Source organism: Opisthocomus hoazin, chromosome 4 (assembly GCF_030867145.1).
Source record: "Opisthocomus hoazin isolate bOpiHoa1 chromosome 4, bOpiHoa1.hap1, whole genome shotgun sequence".
Lineage (NCBI taxonomy): Eukaryota > Metazoa > Chordata > Aves > Opisthocomiformes > Opisthocomidae > Opisthocomus > Opisthocomus hoazin.
This window is the reverse complement of record NC_134417.1, coordinates 38,073,052-38,092,202: the sequence shown is the minus strand read 5'-3', so window position 1 is coordinate 38,092,202 and position 19,151 is coordinate 38,073,052. Positions and strand designations below refer to the sequence as shown.

At 38.3% G+C, this 19,151-nt stretch overlaps 1 protein-coding gene across 1 annotated transcript in view; it reads left to right on the top strand.

The window, feature by feature from the left end:
* The window catches only part of POU6F2 (POU class 6 homeobox 2), a 318,779-nt gene that overhangs the window by 56,144 nt on the left and 243,484 nt on the right, over nucleotides 1-19,151 (top strand). Inside the window, exon 2 of the mRNA XM_009943048.2 lies at nucleotides 3,827-3,998. Within this exon, the coding sequence (XP_009941350.2) occupies nucleotides 3,827-3,998 (172 nt within the window). The remainder of the gene's footprint in view (nucleotides 1-3,826; nucleotides 3,999-19,151) is intronic.

Sequence of the window (19,151 nt, the reverse complement as noted above, 5' to 3'; positions counted from 1 at the left end):
AACAGATCCTGATGGGACTACCGCAAAAGATGCGCATGCAATTGCCTGCCTCGATGCATCCTCTCCAATGCCGTGGGTCCTCTCTGGGCTGGGGACTTTGTAGGCAGGCAGAGGAGGAGAAAGGTGGCTGCTAGGCCTGCAGCTGGTGTAGCAACTACTCCAGAGGGTTTTTTTCGGGGACGCCGCTGGGAAATATCGGAACATCCCCTGAGGTCCCCAAGGGATTTTGCACACTAGGCTACTTGCTGCACACTGGAATTAGAATTTATTATACTTTTTGTAAAAATAATAGTTTTTTAATCACACATAATCCACTGCAGAAGTGACACATACTTAAATGCGGAAAGCAATTGAAGGCCTGGAGACAACCTAAAGTTAAAAAATGTCCATTTTTCAGAAGTATGTTTTAGAAGGAAACAAACCTTCCCTCAACTCATCATTTAAGTGATTTATTTAGTCTTCATGTAGACTAGAATTTTAGACAGTATCTAATCTATCTGCTTATAGAGAAAGTTGTCATTCATTCACCACCTGACAGAGCGAGCTGCCCTGGGGGTTAACTACAGGTTCTGGTACTGTCTCAGGGAAGGGGGCAGCAGTCTATATTATTTCAGTTTTCATAGTCCTTGGCTCTGTGTTGGCAAAGCTGTTTTAAATTCACTGCTAGGAGTCTGCCCAGCCATGCGAGTGACTATGTTGACGCTTAGTGCAGTGCAGTCTCTGGTATCTTGCAGCAGTGAGTTCCACAGGTTGTTACCGCTTACTGTTTGGAAAAGTATTTTTTATTATTATATTTACGACTTCTCCATTTCAGTAGAGGCCTGTTTTCTTCTCAGATGAAGTAGGGTGAATAGTTCCTGATCTACGTGTTCTTCCTGCCATTTATTATTTTGTATACTTTGATCATGCTCGTTCTTATTCACTTTTTTCTGTAAACATTCCCGATCCTTTCGATCTCTTTATCATTTTTACCGCACAGCTCTTTCTGATGTATCTGTCTTAGATGGGCTAACCAGAAATGAACAAAATACTCCAGATGAGGCCGAATTATTGATGCACATAACAGGTAAAAACCTGGCCCCATTGAAGCTGCAGTGAATTCACTAACATCTAAGGACTGAGGTTTCTCCCACTGCTGTCACATTTGCTACATTATTCTTCCTCCCATTTTTCATATATTCAACTTCAAAATTTGGCAGCTGAGACTTTAATCTAGAATCGTGCTGATTTGGTATCCTCCATTAAATTGCTGTTAGTCCTCAGATGAGCAGTGTAGCTCTGTGGGCCGGATTAGTTCCGTCCCCAAAATATCTTCATGAAAAGGGGCAAATTTTGTCCTGCTTCTCATTTGTTACGGAACAACTCTTGATTTTAGTTTTGAACAGCTGAAACTGAGGGCAGCAGCCCAGACTTTGAAACACTGCTGTTGTTCACGGTGACCTTTAGCTGCAAAATCTGCTAAAATTCATTATTTAGTATATGAAAGCAAACAGACAAAATTTTTGCCTCATTAAGTGATTGTCCATAATGCAATATGAATGTCAAGACAAACAAGTCAGAGTGTTTTTACAGCATCTGCAAGAGAAATCTGTTAACTTCTGTTTCCTCCCCAGAAACATCTAAGAAATGTTCAGATTGTTGCTGGCTAATAAATACAGTAAATGAAATGTTAATAAATCACCAGCAATTTAGCCTGACAATAACATGGATTGACCATATTGATTAAATTGATTATGTTTCATATATTTACAATATGTAGACACAAGCCTAATTTATTTTCTGAAGGGTTCAAGGTAGGTATCACTTTTTTTTGTTTGTTTGTTTTAAAAAAAGGCAAAACAAAACAATGGAGTAACATTTGTGGTTGCTATCTGCAATAATCTAATGCTGACAGAGAGCAGTATTTTATTTAGTAATTAACAGTGTAAAGGGGAGAGAAGCTGTCATGTTGGTTCTTAAGCTGGGGAATGTGATGAAAGATGATATCTGCGATCTCATCCTTTCCACTTGTTTAGGATTGTCAGGATGAGAAATGTCAGCATTATGAAAGCTCAGCTCTGCTCTTGATATGATAAAACCCTTCAAAAGCCAGTCTTTCTCTCCTTCTCCCCCCTCCTTTCTCCCGCTCCCTCTCGCACTTGCTTTTTTATTTATCCTGTTTTGTTAGATGGCAGAAATATAATTCTTTTCTTTCTTCCTATTATAAGCCACCATTTTTGTTTTATTATATGTTTCACAACCCCTAATGCCCACTGAAAATTACCTTGTTAAATGACAGTGTTTCAAAGCCATGAATCCTTTCCACCATTCCCTCAGAGGTTTGAAACAGTCAACAGACTGTAAAGAATAAATAATAAAAAAGTATTGATTATTTTGATGACTGTGAGATTCAATTAAGTATTAATTTTGCCCTCCAGTGGACCTATCAAGGTATTCAAAAGGGAGGATTCGGCTCAGCTAAATGCGTGCTGAGTGCTTCAGCCTTAAATAGGGAGAAAATGTGTTTACATACAGTATTTGAAGAGGAGTGCATTGATGCACAGAGTCCAATATTTAAGTGCTGTGCAAATTAAGCCCTGGTGACAGTGACATTGTTTTCAGCGATATGAGTATTGACTAAAGAAGTGCATTTGATGACAGCTTAAACTATTTGTATTGATTAACATTTTCATAGATTATCATGTGTCATATCAAATTCACTTTTCAGACATGAATACATTAAAAAACCCATAGGCAAACATCGACCAATGTGAGGACGGGACAGAGGGAACATGCTAACCAACCTACTTGCTCGCTGGTCACCTGTTCTCTGCATAAGAACCATTTAGGCATGAACTTTGCAATAAATAGCTGCCAGAGAGCGCAACAAGGTCACTTGTTCCTCTCCTTTTTTTTTAGTTTTTTTTACTCTGATTTCTGTGTTGTCATGATATTATGCCTATTAATTTGCAAACGGAATAATAGAGTGTGCTTGGAAATAATGCCTGACCCCCAAATGTCCTCAATGAGCAGAAGATAAAACAGATCCAAATCATGAAGAAAACATTTAAATGTGTGTATTTATATGTGTAAAGTTTTACGGGGAATATAATGTCGCAAACACAAGAATAATTGCAAACTGTGTGTGTAAGTATCTTCACTAATTTTATCTTTTAAAAAATGGCTTCTGTGGTTTTTATTTTCAAAAGAAAAATGTGTGTTTGTGTGTGTTTATGGACTTTTGGAGCATAATATCCCAAAGACAGGAATGTTAGAAGAAATCTGTATCTCTGTTGAATATACGTAATGAAATGGCTATTTGCTGCTGTGTATTTTCATAGAAATGCTAGAATGCTAGAAACTGTGTATTTGATTTTGTTAATGTTGTACAGCTGAGGATGCCTCTTTAAATCGCTATGGAGCGCTCACAGGGCGCTCCTCTTTCGTGGCGTTGGAGCATACAGGAATTTCTTTTCTTACTACGTTAAGGACAGCGTGAGGTGTAAAAACATACACACACAAAAAAGCACATCCCACAATTAAAGCTGTGTTGGTTATGTTGCTTTCATAGAAGTTTTTCTCCAAAGCATCCTGAATCTCTCACATGCTAGTTGAGCTTTAATAGGGTGGGGAGTAATGGAAAACTCATTGGATCTGTAATAGCTCTTCACTTGACTGCAGCCAGCAATAACAGCAGGAGCAGCCAGAGATAAGAGAGAGAGAGAGAGAGAGAGTGTGTGTGTGTGTGTGTGTGTCTGTGAGAGAGGGAGTGGAAGACAGAGTATACGCACACCAAAGCTGCCACTTTTTTTTTTTCCCCTCACTCTTTTTTCCCCCCCCATCCTAGGATCCAATGATAGCTGGACAAGTCAGTAAGCCCTTGCTGTCACTGCGGAGTGAAATGAATGCAGAGTTGAGAGGTGAGGACAAGGCAGCTACTTCAGACAACGAGCTGAATGAGCCCCTGCTTGCGCCTGTGGAATCAAATGACAGCGAGGACACTCCCAGCAAGCTCTTCGGTAAGTCTGTCTAGGTATTTCATTTCACTGCTACCATGTTGTCCGGAAGAGCAATCTCCCCCCGTTCTTTTTTTTTCTGGTTTTTTTTTTTTTTTTGTTCGCTCGATTTTCTTGTAAGTATGAAGGAGTAGCTTGGAGCGTGCAGGCGTAAAGCCCTCTGCTCCCATTGCAACTGGTTACCAGAATGACAGTGTCAGTCCTCAAAACTTCTGTCAACAACGAACTTATTTTATGCAAGTTGCAGACATTTTATGTTTTCTTTTTATCCGTGGCCTCTAATGTAAAAAAAAAAATAGAGGGGGGGTCATTTTCTTGGAGTAGTTTGTTAACATTTATTGCGTTAGGTGCTGATGTGTCTCATATGCTTTTTCTAAGGCTGGATTAAACTGAAAAGTTATCATTTTACATGGTAAAGATAAAGCTAGCTGAAGAGAGCTGAAACATTCCCATAGAAAACCCTCTGGACTGAGTAAACAAAGGCTACCAAAGGTACTGCACATGGAGCTAATGTTTTTGGAATTTAAATTAGAAATGAAATCTTGCTTCTAAAGCCTGCCAACGAGAAGTTACCTTTTGAATTTTTATTTATTTTTAAATAGTCTAAATTGTGCCAGATAAGCGTAACCTTTCACAATCAAAACAAAAGGAGCAAGAGTGGCACTCCAGTGTAGACATCTGTCATTCAAAAGGATGACACCCTGTAAGCCAACTCAAGCAACTCTGATCTCTAATCAGAAAAGGGAGCAGAGTTGTTGAGGCGCGTGCTTGAGTGATAGATGTTGATAGGTGTCTGAGCTGGAGCCGCACTATGTGGCACATAGTGACATTCTGGGTTTAGAGGGGCTGCTCTCCTGAAGGAGTTCCTTTTAATTATTTTCATTTGTGACTTGAGACAAACCATAATAGAAACGGAGCATTTCCTTATTTCACATGATCCTATAGGTGGAAGTTGAAGGGAAAAAGATCTTGTTTAAAGGGAATGCAGCTTTAAGAGAAACAGGGTGAGAGCCCGTTTTCTAAGATTCAAGTTTTGATTTCATAATCTGTAAGGAAATCTGTAGCAGTGTTCAGATTTCAGTCTTCCAGCTACACTAAGAGCTGCAAGATTTTTCTTAAACAAAAGAATACATGCAATTTTCTTTTAAAATGTTCTTTACCCCTTACTAAAAGATGCAGCACAAAATGTTTTACTAAACAACTTCACTACGGATATGGGAAAATAATAATAATTAAGAAATCCTGAAATTTAATTTCTGGATTAGTGATGACTGTTACTGAATATCACATCCATTTTTAAGCACCCTCTTAGTAATCTTTGTTTCCATGGAAAACATAATTTCCGTTAGCAGTCTGAATGTTCAAAAAGCACATAATAATTGTTTTAGTCCATTTCATCCAGGAAAGAACTGCAATGTCTAAAATTCAGAGGGCTATTAGTTACCTAGAGTAGTATGAATATCTTCAGATGTGTTTATGTATTTTATTTGCTCAAATGTTTAGGGTGCATCTATTAAATATAGTAAGGCATATACAAAACAAAAATCAGACTTTTAATTTGAGGGTAGTGAAATATTTGTTTGTCTGTTTTTAGGTCAGGCAAGTCTTGTAATAAAAGCCAGGATATTTTTTGAGTCGTCGTCATTTGGATGCTCTACAGTGATAGTGAAATACACACAGACACTTTCATTAGAGTTGCTGTGTGGGATATAGAAATGATGTGCAACAGTATCTTGTCTCCTTCTGAACTGCAAATATAATTTATGTCCCTAAAAGCGCTAATGAAAAAGCTACAAATTAATATATCGTGCTGTTTCTGTTGGTGAGTGTAAGATGTTTGCTAGCCTGATTCTTATACTGCTAAGATGTTCCCAAGTAAACATAAGTAGGTAAAATAGTTGAACTGTCTCAGTATGAACTTATGTACCATTTATTGAGGTTCTGTTGTGATGGACAGATGCTACAGTTCTTTTAGCAGGAGCACTTGTCAGTTAATTTTAGTAAATTTGAGAACATAAAAGAAAGGACAATGGGGACATTTTGATATATTTGAGGATCCAGCTGAGCAAATTTTAAATGAAGATGATTAGCCTTTGTGTCACAGATGCATCCCTTAAGATAAATTTGCAGTAAACATTTAAAATAATAAAGTGTAGTTTTGTTTAAAGCTTTAATGCATAAATATGGAGAATTATTCTGTAGCTGTTTATTTAATGCTATGAATAGCACGTTAGGAATGCATACTTAGGGCTGGAATTAAATTATTAGTGGACTTACTGACATGTGATGGCGTAGAGATTGACAGTTTTCTCCTCCAACTTGATTTCATGTGATCTGAGATAATTTTATTTTTACAATATAACATGTAATACATGCTGTGTGAAAATTTGCCCAAAATCTGTTAAGGATGAGAGGGAGGAGCGTTTTAGAAAGTCAAGGGGAGGAGACAGGTCCATAGAGAACAAAGTTTTTCTCCACTGCTGCTTTCACGTTTTTTGAAAAATTTGTGAAAATCGTGTGCTGATTTAGTTGGAACGAATGGCCAGCACTTGAGTGCCTTGTTGATGTTAGCTATATTTCACGAGTCTTATTTTCATATAGATGAAGAGAGTTGAATGATTAGATGCGAAGAGCTTTCTTCTTTCTCACTGGACACATTCTGCTTATCTTCTTTTGATGGATGGGTTTATTTCTGCATTGCTCACCTGTACCTTTTCCTAAAATCCCCCTCCTTTTTCTCAGACTTCCATGTTTTGGCATTTCACCGCATACCATAGAAACAGTGAATACTTATTTTTTGTTTTGGTAGCAGGTAGCACAATTAATCATAAAAATGGCACCTCTTCAACAACAGTCCTTGCTGCAGGTGAGGAAAGGGCAGGATTACAATTAATTATACTTCTTTTTGACTTAAGAAGATACGCAGTAAACTTGTTTCTCTTATAGGTGCTTTGCTATCAGTGACAAAGCAGGTGAACACTGCAGCTTCATGGGTCTCAGAAATACCAGCAGGAGCTGGGATAAATTGCTGACAATCTGGAATAGCTCCCACCTGAAACTGGTGCACAGGTGTCTGGGAAGATGCAGGTTGTCACTGCGGTGCAGTTGTTACCTGTGAGTGATGACAGGAGCAGCTGTGATTAGAGGGGTTGTGCTTGCTTGGTTTTTGCCTGCTTGCTTGGTCGTGGTGGTGGTGGTTGTTTTTTGGTGTTTTTTTTTTTGTGTTGTGTTTTGGTTTTTTTTTTTTTTTTGAAAGAAAAGGCTGTCCTGTAGTCTGGGGTTCTGCATCTGTAATCCTCCTCATGTGTATTTATCCCAGTGGACTTTTTGGCATCTGCATATGTGTGTGCAAACGACTTCTGATACTGAAATCATGTGAAACAAGAAGAGAATAAAAAACGTGGTAAAAAACATTTCCTGAAGTGCAAAATGTTGGTAAAGCACTCTATCCTGAAATAAATTAGCTCATAAGTGGAGTTTTGAAGTGTGGAGTTAGCACATCTGTAGTATTTCAGTTACAGAAATTCCAGTTTTGCTGAGCCGTATGAGGTGAAGTTTTGCTTTGCAAGAGATCTTGTGGTGTATTATTTACTCTTAAAAATATTTGTGAAGCAGTATCTCCTATCTTAATCATATGATGTAATTAAGAAACAGAGAAACTGAGTCTGGCTGTTGACATTCCTGGCGGTGTCATTTTCAGATCAACTTATCTTACTCTGCAGTATGCTTCAAAATAGTAACCCAGGCCAAATGCCACAGCTCTTACTAGAGAAGATTTTTGTTGATGCTAACTAGTAGTTTCTCTTGAATAAACACATTGGGATTTGATCCTCTGTTGATTAATCCTAGTTGCCATTTTATACAGTATCATTAAACAAGTTTAAGTTATGAAATATTGGTATGAAAAAATGTTAGTGATAAAAACCCCCTTCATGTTTAGCTCTGTAATATTATAACTGTTGAGATTCAAGAGTTGGTATAGACACCAGGGTTATGTTGTGCAGAAAATTCCCTGTACGGTAAAAATCCCAGGAACGAAGTGGCTAGTCCAAGCACCAAAAGCCCCTGTGGTCTGAGGCTGGCTTTCCTGGAGTTAGATCCAGTCCTGAAGTCATCCTTAATTTGTGACATAATTAGATGATGGTAAAAAAAAAAAAAATCTGGGAATGCACTTGCATGTTAAGGTAATTTTACTGTGTTATAGTAAGTTGCTTTTTGAGATTAAGCCTGTAGTTCTACGCATCAAACTTATTGAAATAAATAAAGCTGTAAGTATGTAGTGAGTGCAAGACCAAGCCTATAATTGTGGAGAACAAGTGTTTCCTATTTAATAATTGCAGGACAGCAAAAAAAATTGACTGCTAACCTTTTTTTTTTTTCTCTGACAAGGTTTTGTTCCAGTGAAATTAAATCTTAGGTTTCCTGTGCTGGATCCAAAGACTGTGGTTTCATTTGGTTCACTACCAGTTTTTTGCTTCTTTCATAATGCTGTGTATGCTTGAAATACAGAGCAGAGATATGTGACTTAAATGAACACACGCTTTTCCATAAACAAGGGTGTATTTTCAAACCCCTGCATTGGCTATGGGATTTTGTTTTCCTTTCTCATATTGTTACCCATGTTTCAGAACTGCATGCATCTTTCTGTGTAAGCATACATGTACGTGCTGTAGCGGAGCAGGGTAGAAGTTGTTTCTAGCTGATTGTGTTTTGCTAGTAGATCCCTTGTATTGCTCTTTAAGGAAACATACATTGGCCAATTTTTTAATTTTTTTTTTTTTTTTTTTAAATCGGGGTTGCCTTGATTAGAATTTGTGTCACTGGAATCATTTCAGTTGCAAAGGATAAAGGACTAAATTGTCTTTTACCTCTTGAGACAGTGGTCTCTGCAGGTCAGAGCAGAGGTCATTGCCAGGTTGCTGTGAGGAAGCTAACATTATCATCATTAACAGTGTATCTAGCTTGTGGGGGGGGAAAAAGGCCTTCAGACTAAGAGCTTTCCTTTCATCATTGTATTTAAGGATCATTCTCCGTATCTTGGTTGTATCCTCAAATTTTAAAGGTCTATGAGATCTCTGCCCATCAGGAACACTTTGATAAGCTTTTGTAATTTCTGTGAACGAAAGCAGTGCGTGTTTGTCACTCTTGCTACATTTTAAAGCTCTAGTGAGTATTTCTGCTCCAATAGGGAAGTTCATGACCCAAATGGTCTAAATATTAAAATCAGAGCCTTCTTTTAGATGCAGCAAACATTTAAAATACGGTTAATGTACATATAAAGTTTCCTGTCTTTTCACATAGTTTTATTCAGTAATTTCCACATTGTGGATGCTTTGTTCTGAGACACTATCTGTTATCCATGCCATCTGTAAGGGCCGTAGGACCGATTCTGCTGGTGACTGAATGTGTGTTACTTTAATAACAGCAAGTAACCTGTGGGTTAGGAGCACTGTTTCATTGCAAAGACTGTCAATGAGGAACATAAATGGGTGGCATGTTTACAGAACCAGGTAATTATGCAGGCTTGTAAATCCATTTTCTAAAATGTAGTAGTGTCTTGCTCAATTAATGAAAAAGTTTTCAAAGACTCTGAAAATCTGGCTATGTGGTTGATTGTTATTTTTGAATGATATACTTGACATGAGCATTTGTAAATAGGTGTTTGCAAACAGTTAGGGGCTTGAATAACTACTCTAAATAATGTTATTGTCTGGGTCCTTGACAGATTTCTTACTGAAGTCAGTGAGGGATGCTCTTCTGAATGCGGAGTAAATGCCCATTAAAGCCTAAAAAGATGTATTTAAACACAAAGGACGATGCAATCCTAAAACAGAAAATCTATCCTTGTCTCGGTGTTCCTGCTGTGCCTAGGTATTGCAGGTAGCTCAGGCAGTGGTGGTACGGATGCTAGCACGTATATTCCAACTCTGAGGAGAGGGGAGTCTTACTCCTTTAACCTTTGCTGAAAGCAATATTGGGCTGATGAAGGGCAAATATTGCACCCCCACTTACAAATTCCCTGACTTGTATGGAAATAAATCAGCCTCTTATTGCTGTGCCTGAATTGTGACAAAGACAGGCTATTTAAAAAAAAGAAAACAAACAACAAAAGCTATTTTGAGAAGGGAGGAAATTAATTGTGAGGTTTTTTTTAAGATAATTCTGTTTGTTCTCATGAATTCCTAATTACTTCTTTGCTAAATTTTTTTGAGCTAAGTGTGTGTTATGTGTTTCTTAAATGAGGCTTGAAGTCTGATTTTCTGTATTTACTATATTTACCTACAGAGTAACTAGCGTTAAGGAAGGGAAAAAAAGAATGAAATCCTAGTATGTAATTGGTATGACTGAATGACAAATAGTTCATTTTTAATTAGCTAATCTTTCTTCTCCCTGTCTTTGAAGTTATAAAAATAACAACAAACAAACTTGTTTAAAAGCAACATAAATGGCTGGCTGTTTCAAAGGGGACTGGCTGGCTACTAGACAGTAAACAGGTAATTTGTGAAAGAACTGTTACTCTCTTTGATTGAGATCCTTGCCAGTTTGTGTTTTGAGATTAATAATAGATCAGACACTTGCACATTAAAAAGGAAGAAAAGGTAGAAAAGAGAAGGAAGGAGAATTGGACGTTTCTATCGGACTTCACATGATTAAGCAAGTTCTCCATGGACATGTGCGGGTGAGGCAGACGGGGGAGAAGTTAGATTTGCCCAAATGTGCACATGGCACCACTTAACACCTCTCTTGATTTCCTTATGCTAAACAAAGAGACCGCAAGTGCTTATACCAAGTTGGCACCCTGTCAGGGGGCAATCTGTGTAAAGTTTCCTGCTGTCAGGTTAATAAATTTTTTAAAAATATCCAAAGGCAGAGGTAGCTGTAGGAAGCTCATAGTAACAGTTGCCATTCTCCTGTGGATCATTTTTCTCTTTAATATCCTGTGTAGCGCTTGGTTTTCCTTGTTGTGTTGTCTTCCTAGGTTTTGTTCTTTCTAACATTTGTGCGTTCTTCTTTGTTTTAATTCTTTTTCCTTGCTAAGCTGTTTCTTCTGTTGTATCCATCACTTGTGGTCCCTTTTTTGGGGGAAATATAGTCAGAGGATGGGAAGATTAGCTTTATGGGTTTTTATACTTTGCTTTAATTGCACATTCAGTGTATTCATGTTTCTTCCATTAACAATTTATTTTCTTATTTTTTATATGACTACCACTAGTACTACCAAAATAACATTCTTTTGCTGGTTACAAAATAATTTCTGATGAGCTCAGTGGTAGAAGTTACATTAAAATGACAACTAAATGAAGAAGTTAATGCTGAACAGGGGCAAAAGCAGAATAAAATGTAATGTGTCATAGTTTGTGGGTTTCAGGAATATTATTTTGTCATAGAAATGGTTTGATATCTGTTAGAGTAGAGTCTCATTTTTATCTTTTTCCGCTGTATAAAAATAAAAATCAATATCAGTATGAAACAAAGGAAGATGAGTATTGTGACATGCTTTATGTTGCGATACAGCTTTGATGCTCTTTGAAGCAGGACTAAGCCCTCTTACTTTGAAAGCGGAGGTCATCTAGAGAAGAACAGTACCTCATCCTGTCTGGCTAAATAAAACCTGCTGTTTTCAGAAAGACTGCAAATGGGTTTGTTCTCTAGGTATTCCACGCCCTTGCCACTCTAAATCGTGTTTGTCTATTCCTGAAAGTTGTTTGGATTTCTGGTTTTATTTTAGAATATACAAAAAGAGTTGTTGGGGAGAGTAGGAGTTTTGTTTTTCTTATCAGATGTCCTTTCTTTTCAGAAAAGTAAACCATCATTTTAATTCCTGAACAGTTTGAAGTTGTCTTGAGGAAAATGTTACGTTTCAGGAAACAGAGCAATCACACTACTTGAAAGTGATTACAAAAGTTAAATATAAATATATATTCTTAATATCTATTAAAAAATTAACAGCCAATGTGACTGGAATATGATGTAAATCATTATAATGCAATTTAAAAAAAAAAAATCAGAGTCCTAAAGCAACTCCGTGTTACTCTGAAGATTCGAATGTTGCACAAATAAATATTTTCCTATATTAAAAACACTATTCGCTACGGCAGTCTCTCATTAGATTAGTTCTTTGAAAACTAGCATGGAGTTTATAGAAGTGCATTAATACTAGCTTTTAAAAGCATCTTTGTGCTTTTCAGTTCAGATGGTAGTTGTATGGTTTGATGACCATTCGAGATTCTATTAAGTCATTTTCATTTTCTAGCTCTGTGTCCTATCTGACGTAGTCTCATTTTTTAACATCTTGTTTTTAAGTTGTGGAATAAAGAATTACTAGCAGTCAATTGCCTTCCAGCAGAAGATGAAGGAGGTCCTCCCTTACACCGCACTGAACACGTAGCCTAGCCTGTTATTCTCACCACAAACACCAAGGCTTGTAAAGTAGAGGGTCAGTAAAAACAGAAGTGCCACCTTTCCTTTCTGCCCTTCTCCTTCCTCGCAGCCAGGTTTTACAGCTGTTCCTCTCTGCTGCTTGCTGGTGTGTGTGCACAGCTGGAATTGTATACAGCTGTGTACGGGCAGTTGTTGCGCAGGTCTACTCGAGGGCACTTTGCCTCTGTGCTGTCGAGGTGTGCTTTAGGTTTCCGTGCTTTGTTTGAAGCTTAGCGTTTGAGGGGGATTGTTCCTTGAAGAGGATGATCTAAAACCTGTGTTTAATCAAGAAGCCAGAATTGCTTTTCAGTAAATGTACCTTAAGGCATACTTTAATATATTGTACTATTAAGTATGTGTAATTATTTATTGAGATAGCACAATATTAACTGGAGAGGAAGAAATATCATTTGAATTCAATCTAGCCTCTTCAGCAAATACAATATGGGGCACTTTTTGTATTTTCTTTTGCATACAATTAGGATTTATTCACACGGTGTAGAGATGTCATGTTTGCTCAGTGATTTGAATAAACATGAGACCAGATTCTGACAGGTCTCGGGTGACTGTCCATCACGTATGCAGGAAGATCATAGATTTCAGTGGGGTGTTTCTCCTCTCAGTACTTGCATGCCAGTCCGTGGCCTCCACCTCTCTAGCGTGGTGACTGCTCTCATGGTAGCTTCCCATGTTCTGGAGCTAAAATCAGCTAAGCAAATATGCTGACAGGAAGGAGCAACCACTCTATAATTATGTTGCCTTCATATTTAACAAAATATGAATTGCTGAACCAGTCCCAGGGTTACTGTGGGTTTCTGTTACGCCATGCAGGTATGTGTATGTATTGTAAAGGCTCTGTGACTCCACCTCTGCTGTTTTGCCATGGGGAACAAGCAGTAGCTGCAGCAGGAATGGCATCTGACCTGCTGCGGGCAGAGATGGTGTGTTGGTGTTGGAACCTAGTTAAAGCTTCCAGAAAGGTGGAGAAATTTTTAGGGGATGTTTATGAGACAGGTAGAGAGGATTATCATAATTAGGCATTCAAAAATAATTAAGGACAATCAATGTTAGTTATTACTGAAACAAAAACATGACTAGTGTTGCAGATGGGGGGAGGGGAAATTGTACAGATATATATGAGCTCAAAGGTGATTGTAAATGTACAGGCTTGATGTTTCTCCTCCTTTCTTATGCTTCCTTGCCTGAAATCATAAATATTTGGGACTGCAAGCCACAAATCTCTCTGTAGGAAAAATGAAATTTACAACTGGAAGAAAGCAGAAAATGAAAATATTTTTAAAATATTTTTTCTATTAATTGAATATACTTTACTTTCATAAGCACAGTAAATTTGGTGATAATACCCAACGAGAAGAGTATCTGCATGACTCATTGGAGTTGTGGGTTTTTCCTTGGTATGAAGAGCGCGGAGGAAACTCTTGTGTGGCTCTGTTGCTGGGATTTGATGCATTGCTTTCAGAATCTCCTTATTTTAACTGCGTGGATACAGCACAGTGAACCTTCTCATAACAGTTGCTGACAAGAAAAAAAAAATCTTTCAATCAGCTGGTCCTGCTCACACTCCCCCAGCCCCCACATCTCTCTGCTTTTATGAGGCAATGAATAAAAAAAGGACCAGATGATACAAAGGTTTACTCAAATGAGATGTCCTAGTCAATGAGCAACTTTGGAATTGCGGGACTCCGGCTTGTGACCCTGGACCTCAAACAAATTGAGTTTGGGGGCTGAGCCTTTCTCACGTCGCCATGATCTCGTTCGTGTAAAATGATGTCTGGTGTATTTTGAATAGCACTTTACATATTCCAAGCTTGCATGTCACGGGAGACTCCCATCCTGGTGTAAAGGGCGGTGCGCTCTTGGTGTGTTACAGCACAGCGCGTCCTCCTAACAGTGGAAGTGGGGCTGTTGGGGGCTGTACTGGAAAGGAGATGGAGGGGTGGAGGGAGGGTTTTGTTTTATACTCTGTCTGAAAACTCAGGGGCAAAACATTCATGCTTATCGGATGGAGAAGAATCAGGCCCTTTCATGCAATGATTTTGAAAAAAAAAAAAAGTTAAATCTCTAGGCTCCGGTCAGGTTTTGGGTTATTTATTTTTAATAACCCATTCTTCTGGTTTTGTATTCTCTGTTCTGTAGGTTCATATAACTGCTGTATTTCAAACCAGGTTAAAACAGTTTAAAATAACCAAACAATCGGGTTCCCTAAAAGACAGCTTACTGCTGACTGCTTTATTTTGTTTATATCTGATATTTCTTACGGTATTCAGATGGTTGTAACACACTAGCAGAAGAGCTGCATGTCTTGTCATCTGTACTGTATCAATACGTTTTTATAATGATACAATAACCTGAACCCTGTAACAGTTTATGATCCATTTGAGAATTCTTATGGATTCTCAGAGTGACGGAGACCTGAAAAAAGAACTTGACTGCTTTCGCAAAACTGGTGCTGTGACAGGAAAAACTAGTGCGCTTGTGATTTAGTTGCTAAGGAATCATATTGATCTGATTCGTCATTAAACTTTTAAGTTTAAAAAAAAAGTCTAGCTGGTTGAAGGTGGAAAAAACAGTGATGTGATTGTGAGGGTCTGCAATACAGGTATACTGTGCCATACCACTACTGATATTGATTTGTTATGATTAATAAATATGATTTTATGCATTACCCATGCACTGTATCTATAATAGTGCTTTTTTTAGAGCAAAAGAAAATTGCTTCTTGCTCTTTATTTTTCATTGACTATTTTTAGTCAATGATAAAGAACTTCTTTAACAGCAGTCTGAATGCAGGAAAGACAGGACTTTAAAACAGAAACGTAGCAGTAATGAACAGCCACACAGTGAACTACACGCGCACAGCCATCTTAACATTTGTAATGGTGCTAATTTCCTACTGCTTTTTAAAATATGCTTCCACATGAGCTCTCAAAAACCATAAAAGCTTGGCATGTAAAGTAAATTGTTTGTCACTTGCTGACGACCTGCCATATTTATTGTCAGGAGAAATGGACATTAGTTGGAAAAGCAGTTGTTAAAGGCCAAACAATTTTTTAAAGATGGCAAAGATGTGCAAGGGCTTTCCTTTTTCTAACAATGAGCCACCCCTTCAGACATCAAAAGACAAGATAATAAGACACTTCAAGCACAATTCAAGATTATATTCAACATCTAAAGGCTCATCTCTTGTCAGTTTGCATTTACTCTCCCAGGGATGTGATGCTTCTATCATCATTCTGTCAAGAGAAGTCTGGCAGAAACGATGAGGGCCCCTCATTTCACACACTTAGTGTTTTTTATCAAATAGCCCATGCTCATTCTGATTCAGCCAAAATGGAGGGATAATTTGAAGAAGGTCATACACAAGTACAAAAATCTTCTGCTGATTTGTGTGATTAGAAGGCATTAAAATTGCACATTTATGATAGTTCTCGGATGTTGTGTCAGTTTATTTAGTAATACACTGTTGAAGCATTAAAAATGTTTTTTAAAGAAAAAAGGAAGTTTGCTTAAAACAACACACACTCTATTATTTAGCAAATATTTTGAACAGTAAGCTATCCTAAATAGCGTTGTTTTAATATAACCTCAAAATGCGATCACATCCCCTTTCCCCTTTGAGTGAGATGTTCAGGAGCTCCAGGGGTGAACTCTTGGCCCACTCAGACTTGTTAGGATTTCACTCACTGGTGATTTCATCCTTGGAAGTTTCATTTGGATAAGGATTTAGGAGGCTGAGTTTCAGCATAATATCAGTATAAAGGCAATAATTTTAACAGCTTATGTAGGCACACCTGAGTACAGACTACAATAGTACAGCACGAGTCGGGTTACCTAAAGATGATATCATTTAAATGGTATCACCCAAGAACCTTGATTTGGCACATGGGTGGTTTGTTTTTTATTTGTATCCCATTCAGTTATAGGTGGGCAGCTGATGTGGACCAGGTTCTTCTGGAAACCAGAGTTGTGATAATGTGCGCTGCCTGAGGATATATTTCCAGTCTCTTCCTTTCCCTTTTCATTCTGCAAACTTGTAATATGGCATTGTATGTGCTATTCATGAAAACTTTTTTTGTGAATCGAGAGGCAGTTATTTTGTGTTTTGGAGAGTCATAAAGGAAGGAAGGGGATATGACCACAAAAGCAGTTCTTTTGGTTGTTGTTTTCATAGGGCTTAGGTTAATGATGAAAGGGCTAATTAATAAAGACAACATTTGAAAAGCAGTTTATTAATCCTAGCAAAATAATTTGGTGTGACAGTGTTCTCAAGTAAACCGTAATAACATCTGTAGAGCAGTGGTCACCAAACTTTTTTGACTGTAAACCTCTATCAGTAACAAGCTTTTTAACAAATGCCTGCAATATATGTACATTTATTTAGAAATTATATATGTACTATTGTAGTAATATGGCCATCGTAAAGCAAACACAAAAATAAATATTAAAAAAGTATGAGATAAAAGATGAAATAAACATTAATTTAAAAATACCTCTATTTTATTGGGGTGCAAAAAAATTTTCTACCTGCACCCCAATGGATTGTATTGCATGCCCCTTAGTGTGCACATGCCCCGTATTGGAGAACACTGCTGTACAGGACCAAGAACTGAAATGATGGTAAGTAAACTGCCTGTCTGTCTAGGCATCCTGTGCTCAAAATCCTCACTGAAATGGATGGGCCAAAATTTATGTTTATTTTCACATTTGCTGTCTAACCGAATTCAATGTGGACCCCCCAAAGATGAGTGAGGGCAGAATTTAGCTCTTTGCAATCTCAACTGCCTAAGTAAGATCAAGTCCTGAGAAGGAATCTGTTTAAAATGTGCAGTCACTTTGCTTGTACAGGCTTCTAGCTTTTCAGGAAAGAAAATAAGTCTGATGCTTTAGCAAGCTTTTTTTAGCATCTCTGTTGGATGTTATAGATGAAACTTTTCTTAGGATTTTGTCCGTGGTACGTATTATTTTCATGTTATCTGGATCTTACCACCTCTTGTCTTGGCATTACACAGTTCTTTTTGCTAACAAGTGACACGATGAGCTGACAGGGAGAGGTACAGAAAGGTGGAATAAAACTGTTTTCCTGATTTCTTTTTTGATTTCAGCAACAAAAATAAAAAGACCGGATTGTGCTATTAGTATATGTTGTGCCTGAAACAGGCTCCAGTACATGAACCATACGTGGACCATGTAACACGGTGGGGCCAAACATCTTCATCTCCCATTGAAACCAATGGGATGTGAGGCTGTTTAACCCCTCTTAAAAAGGAGCTACTGCTGAGGGACTTGGTTGGAGCTGCTCTGAATTTTGAATCAGGAATTTGTCAGCTCTGATAGGAAGGAACTGTGAAGGAATGAGCGTTTGACTTCATGGAAAAAACCTCTGCTCTATGGCTTGCCTTTGCACAACACTGAAGAAAAGGTAACCTGCAATCACGGTGCATTCGAAGGGTTTTCACCGGACAAGAAACCACAAGGGAACTGGGAAGCTGTGAACAAATTGTCAAAAAAACAGATGGAATCGCTGACTGACCTACTGGTAAGATACGCTAACAACTTCCACCTCAGTGGTACGGTATTTCTGCTGCGGTGCAGACTGACTTCTCAAAAGAATTTGCTCTCCTACACATGTAGATGCCTTTGTGTATATAATATATGGATGTAGTGTGCAGTATTTCTAGAGAACTTATAAGAAGTGAGTGTGCATTTCAACAGGTGCAGGTGTTTAAACTGCCAGACTGTTATGTCCAGAATCAACAGCATTTTTTGCTGTCACTGAAAAGGTTTTCGTGCCTTATTCATAAGGCCTGTCTATATTCATAATTTTGGCTCCTTTCTGCTGAATTACTCTGGAGGACAGCTTATGGCTGTTCCCACATCAGTGTGATTCTCTGTGCATCCAATTCTGCTCTGCTCCCCACTGTCCACTAGAAAACTACCGTCCTCCGAGATTGAGTGGGGAGACAAGGGAGATGCTTCCTTTGCAGAATGTTTACCGTCAAAACATTAAGGAGTGGCAGAGATTGCAGGGCAAATATGACCAAAAGGCAGCAGGAGTGTAGCTCTGGAAGATCCATAGTACCACTGGAGAGGGCAAGTGGTCTCTCTGAAAAGCTGACGTTCTGAACAGAATTTGGTTTCTAATAGGACAGGATTTACTTGCCAAGTTTTTACCAGGTTCGTGCGCCAGCTCAGGCCTGTTTCATTATAATCTGTTTCAGTAGAAGCATATGGGCTTATATTGACTCTGGTTGCTATCTTTGTATCACTGTCTCAGTGAAGTTCCTCCCTGGTAAATATATTCATTAAAAATCAGATCCTGAAGTGCTGTATCGCATGGGGAAGGGAGAGGAGAGTTGGCTGTGAAGTTACAGGACCCTCAGTATAAATTCAGCTATAGTTGAATCCATCCTGGCTTGCTTGTGTATCTTCCTTACTCAGTCCCTTCCTTGGTGCTCTAGGAGGCTGCTTCTCCTCTGCCTGGGGATGTTGTCCCTCTTCTCAAGCATGAACGCGCTGAAAGCAAACACTAGTAACAAGTACTGTTAAAGGTCTGTAAAATTGTTTTCCATCTGCTCTCAGACCCCAAACTGTGGAAGTTGTAGGGATGCACACAGGGAAGCTAATGCAGGTGCTCAGTGCCAGCGAACAAACCAAGCGTCCCCGCATTGAGCAACAACTCCGTTTAAAAAGTGTTTAAACTGTAGCTGTTGCGCA